This window comes from Galeopterus variegatus, unplaced genomic scaffold (assembly GCF_000696425.1).
Source record: "Galeopterus variegatus unplaced genomic scaffold, G_variegatus-3.0.2 Scaffold4461, whole genome shotgun sequence".
Classification (NCBI taxonomy): Eukaryota; Metazoa; Chordata; class Mammalia; order Dermoptera; family Cynocephalidae; genus Galeopterus; species Galeopterus variegatus.
Window position 1 is genome coordinate 42,907 of NW_007730572.1, and position 10,278 is coordinate 53,184.

At 42.9% G+C, this 10,278-nt stretch overlaps 1 protein-coding gene and 1 pseudogene across 1 annotated transcript in view; one reads left to right on the forward strand and one right to left on the reverse strand.

The window, feature by feature from the left end:
- The window catches only part of MESDC1 (mesoderm development candidate 1), a 6,476-nt gene extending 5,501 nt beyond the window's left edge, over positions 1–975 (reverse strand). Inside the window, exon 1 of the mRNA XM_008587592.1 lies at positions 792–975. Coding sequence (XP_008585814.1) covers positions 792–975 — 184 coding nt within the window. The remainder of the gene's footprint in view (positions 1–791) is intronic.
- Positions 976–5,121: 4,146 nt separating this feature from the next.
- On the forward strand, positions 5,122–6,548 carry LOC103603113 (annotated as a pseudogene).
- Positions 6,549–10,278: the final 3,730 nt, after the last annotated feature.

Below are 10,278 nucleotides of genomic sequence, written 5' to 3' on the forward strand. Positions count from 1 at the left end.
GGCCCAAGCTTGCTCCAGAGCAAGCCCTGCTGGAGCAGAGGCTTTATTTGAAATCATAATCGTAATAGTAAGTCATATGGGCTCTAACTGATTGACACCTACTATGAGAAAAGCCTGGATGGGTGGGATGGAGTCATTGAAGGACTCACAGAAAAGTGGGGAAGTGGTGGTTGACATGAGTTCGTGACCATGCACACTGAGGGAGGGATGAAACTAAGTGAAAATCCCAGTGTGGGGTCCTACAGAGGAAGTGGGGGTGGGGTCCTGGGTAGGGGAGCTCAGTCAGAAAGATGAACAGGTGTGCCAGATGCTGAAGAAGGAGAGGGTCTTCTGAGTGGAGGGAAGAGTCTGCGCAACCCGGGTATGAGTGACAAGCACCCAGGGGTCAGCGTGGCTGAAATGAAGGGGGATGTCAGGGCAGGAGCTGGGCTGAAAAGGGGCAGGCCGGGTATGGGATGGGTGTCGGGCTTTATGCTAAGGGCCAGGGGAGCCCCTGTGGTGTCTGGGGGCAGGGCAGGATGGAGTTTGGGTTTTATGGAAGGACCATCTGGTCCTGTGTGTGGAGGTGGTTGGGTGGGGAGCTGGAGCTGCTGCAGGATTCCAGACAAGTGTGGAAAAGCCTGGGCAGCAGCAGTGGTGTGAGAGACGCAGGCTGGGAGGGAGACATACTTTCTCTTGGACACCAAGAGACCCACAGAGGAGGCTGTGTCTGGGGTGATAGCAGGGGGTGTTGTAGGCTAGAGAATGTTCTGGGGGGATCTGGAGAAATGGGAGTGGGCAANCCGCCCAACGCGGACGCCGCCGGCGCCGGGCTGGGGGTCCCCGGCTTCCCCGCGGACCCCGGCCGAGAGGCGGAGGGCATGGACCCGGGGGAAGCCCGCCCCGGGCCGGGGGCTCTGCAGACACCCATGGGAGATCGGGGTGCAGCCGCCAGCTGGCCTTACGTAAGCTCTTAGCCAGACCCGGGGGCTCCATGCTTCCTCCCCGCCAAGGGAACAAGTCTCAAAGGTGACCTGCCTTCTGGGCTGAAGGGAGAACACTCGATCTCATCGCCTGGTGATTTGCTGGGGTCCATTCATCTCCGTTTATGGGACTTAGACCCGTTTTCCAACTGTCCCCCCGCCCTTTGTTGTGTTTGATCCTCTTCCACCGTGGGTGGCTGACGGGCTGTGCCGGGACAATGAAAAGAGAAGAGAGCACTGGATACAGAGTCCCACGAGCCCGGCCAGAGGCTTGCCGCTTTCTTCCTTTAAATAAATATACTTTATGTAGCGAGAGCGCGGGCTTTGAACCACTTCCTGGGTCAGTCTTTCCCCAGCCATTTATGAGTTGTGTGACCTTGTGCAAGTTCTCTCTCCAAGTATCCGTTTTCTCATCTTGAAATCATACTGTGCACTGACGACTTGAGTACTTGGATCATAAATGGTGGCTGTTAGGATTATTATGAGCCTTGATCAGCACGGTTTGCTCTCTCATAACTTCTACTTTCTTCTTCTGTGCAGTAGAATAATAGTGGCCACTGTTAAATAAGGAAGTCAACTTTTGTAGGTAAACGTTAGTATGCTAGTTTTACAGATAAGGAAATTGATGGTCAGATGACTTACGTGACTTCCTAAGGTTAGGAAGACAGCAGATGGCCGGGTGAGGAGCTCACCCCCACCCCAACCTCTTTGTAGTTTTACCCAGAGCTTGTTCAGGAAGTGGTTGAAACACCTGGGCTTCCTCCTAGCAAAATGCCCCACCTCTTAGTTCTGAAACAGGTCCTCTAGGTGTCCAGCCCAGCACAAGCTGGGTGTGTTGAGCCAACGGAAATGTTTGTTCCCAGTCCCTTCCTCAGACTCCAGGTCACCTTTTTTTCAGCCAGTTGCCAGTTATAAATACTTATAACTTGGGGTGACATTGCAATTTATGGTCCAAATACAGTTTTGAGAGTGAACTGTGAGACGTGGTGTTACTAAATTAACCAGGAGCTACAGGTGCAAACCTTGATGGATAGGCACCTTATTTTTAACTGAAAATGAACATAGATATCTTCTAGAATCTAGATAAACCCACTTATTTTGCAAATTTGGGTCAATAAAACTGACAACTTTCCAAACAAGTAGTAATTTTGTATGGTTAATCTCTCATTTGTCTACAATGCAAAAACAGTTGGATAAATCAAGCTCTTTCCACGGTAACCCAGAATAGCACTTTAGTCTTTCTTAGCTTTAGAAACTTATTAAAGGCAAGAAGTCAAACCCTTTCTTCTATGCCTAGTTTCTTCATGAAACTGCTCTGGGATCAGGGTTTTTTTTTTTTTCAAAAGCGCATGGTGTACCTGGGGTTCTATTTTCAGCAACTATTGAGGGGACTGTGTTCTAGTTAGTGGAGCCTCCGCAGGTCTGGGTGGCTGCGTGGAGCAGACTCTGGACCTGCGTTGCACATGTAAAGTGAACACAAAGTAAACTTGGATTGTGTTAAGCCACTGAGATTTGAGATTTGTTTGTAGCTGAGCATATTATAGTCTAATCTGACTAATAGTGGAGGGCTTGTTTGTGTCAGCCCCCTAGAATCCCTGGAGTAAGGGCTTTTTCTTTAGAAAACTCCACCTATGACCCCTTTTAGCCCTCTTTTAAAATTAAAACAGAGTCTAGCCAGTTAGCTAACTTGGGAGAGTATAGTGCTGGTAACACCAAGGTCACAGGGTTCAGATCACCATATAGGCCAGCCACTGAAATAAATAATAAAGTGAATATGAACCAAAGGTACTGTGCAAAATACTTGATATGCTCTTGCCTCCTAAAATTCATGTTGAAACTTAATCACCAGTGTGATAGTATTAAGAGGTGGGACCTTTAGAAGGTAATTAAATCATGAGGGTGGAGCCCTCATGAATGGGATTAGTGACCTTATTATAAAGGAGGTTTGAGGGAGCTGTTCATCCCCTCCTTTTTCCCTTCCGCCTGTGAGGTCACAGCAACAAGGCCATCTATGGTCCCTCACCAGACACTGAGTCTGCTGGCGCCTTGATATTGGCTTCTCAGCCTTAGGAACTGTGAGAAATAAATTTCTGTTATTTATAAATTACCCAGTCTAAGGTATTTTGTTACAGCAGCCCAAAGAGACTAAGAGTATTTTTCATTAAAATCAACATTGAGTGAGAGAAGAATGCTGAAAACAGGACTGAGGATTGGCTGGGGGAAGGTAAATGAAGCAGGCCACAGGGAACTGGGGCAGTACAGAAAATGACCTGGCCCCTGGAGAATGCATTCTTAGTGCTGGCTCAGGACCCACAATTAGTAGGCATTTGACAAATAAATGAATGAGCAAGATTCAAAGAGGGAATGGATTGAGCATTTGGGCAGGAAAAGTGGAACAGACAGAGGTTGGGACAGGCGGGATTGGGGAAACATCCTTGCCCTTCTCTCTTCCCTGTTTTATGAGGGTGCAGCCACCACCTCAACTTCAGGCAGATATACGAGAACAGTATGGGCATTTTGTTTTATTTTGTTTTTTTCATTGTGGTACAATGTAATAACATTAAATGTACCATCTTAACCATTTTTAAGCATACAGCTCAGTGATATTAAGTACATTGTTGTGCAACCATCACCACTATCCATCTTCAGAAATTTTTCATCTTCCCAAACTAACACTGTACCCATTAAACAACAGCTCCCCATTCTCCCCTACACAAGCCTCATGGAAACCGCCATTCTACATACTCTCTCTATGAATTTGGCTTTTCTAGGTACCTCATATAAGTGGAATCATGCAATATTTTTTCCTTTGTGTCTGCCTTAATTTATTTAGTATTATGTCCCAAGGTTCATCAATATTGTAGCATATGGCAGAATTTCCTTCCTTTTTAGGCTGAATACTAATCCACTGTAAGCACTCTAGGTTTGGATACCCAACTTTCACACTGCACCCCAGATTTTATGAGCCAACAACCAAGCTGTGTTTGCTTTACACCGCCACTTGGTGGTCAGTAAAGGGCAGTCTCTGCCCCCAAGTATCTTTCAGATGAGGGCTGGCCTGTGGCTCACTTGGGAGAGCGTGGTGCTGATAACACCAAGGCCACGGGTTTGGATCCCTATATAGGGATGGCTGGTTAGCTCACTTGGGAGAGCGTCATGCTAACAACACCAATTCAAGGGTTAAGATATCCTTATTGGGTATCTTTATATAGGGAATTTAAGGAGTTCCCTCTCCTTACCTGGCATGTCCTCTTGCTCTCCGATATATTTTGTTCCCATCCAGTATCACCATATCCACCCCATTCCCACCTTCCACTCTCCCTCCCTATGTGCTGTTTCTTTTTTCATCCGGGTATGTGAGGAAGGCTTGTGTGTAGGACTAGTTATACCTTGGCACGCACACCTTAGTATTCAAGTCCCAAGATCTGGGAGATCTGGGATTCTCTCCAAGCTGGTTTACCAAAGCACCTTACATGGAGGTGAAGGTTGCTTGCACAGATTAATAAATTCTGTATCCCTACCCTATTCCTCTACTGGCTTGTGGTCTTTGGATGTATTTTCTATTTTCCAGAATGCTGGAGAAGAGAAAAGATGAGTGCTAAGATTCAGGCACCCTGGTCTCCTAACACTAATCATGCCTAACCATGTAGTGATATTGCTGATGGTGACTAGTGGTCAATAACTATAGATTGACTAGATTTATTGCTGCCTCGCATGGAGCCTCCCTGATCCCTTAGACAGATTCAGGCATTTCTGCACAGCTTCAGTGTGGCCACTGGCATTGTGTGTTTGAAACTTGATGTAATTTTCTCCCCACAACCCTGTTATATCTTCCAGGGCAGGGACTTGATCTAGTCATCTCTTCCCCCCACCTAATGCATTGTGTGGGCATCAATAAATGTTTATGCAATTAATAAATTAATGGAATAATTCATTTGTTAAGCCCTTCTTCAAGAAAGGAATCCTTTTATTGAACCAAAATCTGGCTGCACCATTTTTACTTGGGAATAGATGGAAAGTGATACATTCATGAAACCACATCAGGGGCATGGCCTGTGCATGGTCATGACCTATGTAGCTCATAGCTTTGAGACTGAAGGGTAGGCCTGAGGCCTATTTGCTTAGCAAGTGCGTTCACCCCATTCCTCTTACAGCTTGTTTGGGACAGTCCAGGAAGATGATTCTTTGGAAACAGAGATTGTGAATTCTCTAAACATAACTGTACATATCTGTGCTACAAAGTACAGGTAATTTTTCAGGTGATGCAGATAAAAGTTCTACTTTTTCCCTTTGGGAGATTCAGATCTCATCCCCAATTTTTCAAAGCTATTGCCGTATTGTAGATAATTTGAATTAAGTATATTATTATTGAAATTAGATTTTTTTTCCTATTCGTGGAAAGAAGGGTATCAATCAACATTTTGTGAACATTTTGTGTTTATTGTCCCCTCTTTTTAAAACACAAGTCTGGTATGTTAGATATAGAGAAAAATAGCAAATAGAAAGGAAAGATTATAATAATTCAGGGAAATCTTAGAGCTGTGTTCCGGCCAATTTTCCTCCTGCAGGTCCTGGGCTGGTGCTGTGTGGACCTTTGGGAAGATGGTTTGTGCTGCCACATGGTCCCCTGCCAATCAGAACAGGTTTATTTGTTTCTATCCTGCTTATTTAAATAATAATAAGACCAACATGGAGTGGAGGTGGATCCCCATAAGTACGGCTATTGAAAATCCTACAGTTACAGAGATTCAAGATGTATGCACAGCAGTTGGACTTAATGTGTTTCTTGAGAAAAATAAAATGTACTCTAGAGAATGGAATTGTGATGTTCAAGGCAAAGGCAGAGTCTAGGTCCAGCTCAAACAGGAGGAGGGCACCCTTGTCTTGTACAGTTCCAGTCACGTTCATCAGTAATAGGGAGATTATACCTGAACTAAAAACAGGACGCAAAAACCAGGAGTTGGTGACCCAAGTCTTCAGCAAGGAGAGGGAAGTAAAAACAGGAAAGGAAAGAAGTGACCTGGATGAGCATCAAGTGTGTGGTCCCACTGTAAGAGAGACATGAAGGGAGGCTGCTACTTTGTATCCAAGGGCAACAGAAGCTTTTCGTTTGCATCATGTAACTGAATTGTGATTATTTGTGCTTCCTGTCTTTGTCACTGGAGTTGACAATGAAATAAATTCACATCAGAAGTTTGCACCTCGCTTTGATGCATCATGAAAGAAAGGATAGAAAGATTTTTTTTTTTTTGTCTTTCTATACAGAGTTTTTGTGGAAAAATAGTATTTTTAAAGGGACAGTGGAACTGTACCATAAGTTGCTTGAAATCCTATATACGTTTGTCCTCTGTGTAAACATGTTTTGCAGATAAGTACAAGTAATAAGATTTGAAATACACATTTTGTTCACCTTTTGAGTTAATGAAATAAAATTTGAAACTGAAAAAAGAATTCAAAAATCCCACTGCTTAGAGATAACTTATATACACGTTTGCAGCTATATTCCTATGCATAAGTTTACATATCTCTATAACTTTAATGCTTTTTTAATCATTTAAAATACAAAATGAATATCTTTAATAGCAACAAGTATATATCTGTGATCCCTCATCCTATTTAATAATTGCATTGTTTTCCACCGTATAAGTGGACTATAGTTTGCAATCTGTAAATGCAGATTTTACAGCCTACTGTTTTTGAACATTTAGAGTGTGTATTAGTCCATTTCTGTTGCTTATAACAAAATAACGAAGTGGGTAATTTATAAAGAAAACAAAATTTATTGCTTACATTTTCAGAGGCTGGGAAATCCAAAGTCCAGGGAACACATCTGGTGAAAGCCTTGGTGACAGTAACATAGAGTGATTCCCAATAAATAAATAAATAAATAAAGTGGTTCCCGTTTTCCCCTCTTATGGAGAGTGTTCTGTAGGATTGTCATAATGGGTAAATGAAGAAATATATATAAAGCGCTCGGAAGAATGCCTGCCGTACAGTAAGTGTGCAATATTATTATCATTAGTATTATTTTCATTGTCTATTTTCAGAGTCAGTTCTTTGAAGTGGATTGCTAATCAGATTATGTACAATTTAGGGGTTTTGAAACATTTCACCTAATTTTTTTCCAGAAAAACTCCACCCCCAGAAGTGAATGAGAATGTCTATTTCCTGATCCTTGTCGACAATGTATACTATCTTTATTGTTATCCTGACCCAACTGACAGGTAAACAATTATAACCTGTTTGAATTTGCATTTTTTAGATACCTAGTGAAGTTCTGCTTTTTTTCCCCCTCCTTTCCATATGAATCAGCCACTTATATTTATCCTTTTAGGAATTAGGTGTTGATACCCTTTCCTATTTTTCAGCTGGGGCGTTTATCTTTGTCTCACTGATTCGTAAGATTTTTTTGTATATGCCATGTTGCAGTTTTCCTCCCAATCTATTGTTTGTGTTTTAACTTTTGTTTGGCAAACACAAGTTTTAATTGTTATGTTTAACTCTAGAGTACTAGTTTCCTGTTCAGAAGTAAAGTTAGTGACCAGGAATGGACACCTGCCTCAGGCTGGGCCAGTCACATTCTCTACTGAAAATTGGAAATTGTAATCAAAAGACCACCAGTTAGTTGCTACAGATTTTTAACAATTACAATGAATGATTCATGTATTTTTATGTAATTAAAAATATTCAAGTCAGTAAATTTAGGGGCATGTAAAACCTAGGAAGTATGCAGCACCTCTCTTCTTGCACTGAACTAAAAAGCAGCAAAAGTGAAAAATGGTAAATAGTCATTGCCTCCCCGCCCCTCCTCAGCCCCATTCCAAGGCCCCTCCTCTCATATATTCCCATGATTCAGTCATTAAAGGGTTATGCTTGAAAGGTTAATGCCCTTCAAGTCAGAGGTCTCAGTTCTGATTAACTGGTAATCGTGCCATTCCAGTTTTTCAGTATTTTGAATATCGCCCCTGCCTGATTCCAAATAGTGCTAGAAACTCTTGCTTTACCCTCGTTTGTTGTGGAGTGACACAGGCCAAGATGATTCCAGGCTAGCACACTAATTAGATCTGAGATTCAATTTTACCATCCACAGTCACTGAACCACTAAGAGGTGGGGTTTTATTAACCCCAGAGCAATGAATGGCTCTTCATTTAGGCTTTGACCACACAATCTCTTTCACTTCCGACATCTCCTCTCCTGCCCTATGCTGCACTGCCTCAGACCTGGTTCAGACTCTTATCCAATCTGAGCACTCCTGGCTCCAGACTTTTTTTTTTTTTTTTTTTTTGCTGCTGCTGCTGGCAGGTCTGGAGATCTGAGCCCTGACCTTGGTATTATCAGCACCATGCTCTAACCAAGTGAGCTAAACAGCTAACCTAAGACTCTTTTCAATCCATTTTCCAGACGGCTCTCAGTTTAATTATTCTGTGTGCCTCACTGATTAACCTAGATGTTGCTAGGGTGGAAGAAAGACACGAAGGAAGACTGGACCTCGCTGTCCAGTACACCTGGGCTCAGATTCTTGCTCTGCTGCTGTACTAGCTATGTGACCTCAGGCAATTACGTAATTCCAAAACCAGGGTTTCCTCTTATTTAAAATGGGGATATTATTATCATCATCACATCATCCCTGACCTCCTGTAATTTGCATTAAATTTACTGCATACTGTTTATCTCCTCTGCTAGCCCTAAAGCCCCAAGATCAAGGATCTTGTTATATTATTCTTTGCGTCAGTGCCTCACCTGGTTCTTGGTTAACAGTAGGTCCTTAGTAAATAAATTCCTCCAGAGTTGAATTGAATCAAGTTCCAAATACCAAAATGTTTCAAATATCAAAATGTTGAAAAAGCAATTCATCCAGATGTTTTTACATCAGTGGATTATAAACTGAATTGATTCCCTCCTTTGATGAAAGTCAGCAGCCCTGGAACTTTTTATACAATCCCAACAATTTCTGTAAAACACTCGATGACTTTTATTCTCTATAAGTAGATACTGTGGGCCAAGAATCCCAGCACTTTTGCACCTTAACTTGGCAGCTGGCAAAATGAATTACCAGGGTGACCCCTCCCAACACAGCACATGATCAGCCACAGCTGTGCATGTTTTTTTAGCATGACTGCACCAGGACACGGCTCCAAGCCACTGGGTGGGGCAATGTGCTCTGGGGAGAAAGCTTATGACATTTCCCTTATGATTTCAGAAATGAAAAGAAAAAAAAAAAAAAACCTTTTTATTATGAGTTATTTCTGCTCAATGTCAACAGGAGATAGCATAGCATGTTTACATATAGATGCATGCATAAATATGTAGAATATCAACCACCACTACTGTGGGAGAGAATTTAAACTGCATTGGTCCTAAGGACCAATTGGTCCAAAGAAGGAAGGCAGACATTGCTAGCTAGTTGCCTAATCCATCTCCACTATATTCTTTTCCCTTGATAACAGAATCCCAATTTTATTTGAGATGACAGTAAACAACTAGAAGACAATTGCCCAGCCTCCCTTGGAGGGCTAGGTTTCAGCCAATAAGATGTAAACAGAAAGTGTGTCGTGCAAACCTAAGTAGGCTGCTTAAAAGAAGTTGGCTCCATAGAAAAGCGTGCTTCCAGTTGGCCTTCCTTTCTTTCTTCTTCCTCTGGTTGAATGTCATCTTGATGGCTGGGGCTCCCATAGCCATCCTAGAACTTGTGGTGACCTTGAGGATGAAAGCCACAGGCCAATATGATGGAGCAGGATGAGAAAGAGGCTAGGTACCAGATGACTGAGGAGCCACCAAACCAGCCCTAGATGCTTAGTTTCCACCTACTTCTGTCAAAGAAGAATCAAATACGACAAAGCCTTCTATCTTGTTTCGGCCACTCTTTAAAAAGTCGGGTTTCAGCTATATGCAGCCTATTAATCCTATCCAAACAAGGCATGAATAAAGAGGTTTATGCAGCCTATTAATCCTATCCAAACAAGGCATGAATATATTGCAGCTCTTTTTTGTTGTAGCAGAAAAATTGGTAATATATGCCCATCAATAGGGAAATAAACTCTTGGAGTAACAATACCAAAGAACACTAATGTAGAGGTAAAAAGAATGAAAGTTGGGCCGGCCCGGTGGCGCGGCGCTCCCACCGAGGGTTCGGATCCCATATAGAGACCAGTCCGCTCACTGGTTGAGCGCGGTGCGGGCGCGACACCGAGGGTTGCGATCCCGTTACTGGTCACGAAAAAAGACAAAAAAAAAGAATGAAAGTTCTTCATGTCAAGGGCCAGCCCATGGCTCACTCGGGAGAGTGTGGTGCTGATAACACCAAGGCCACGGGTT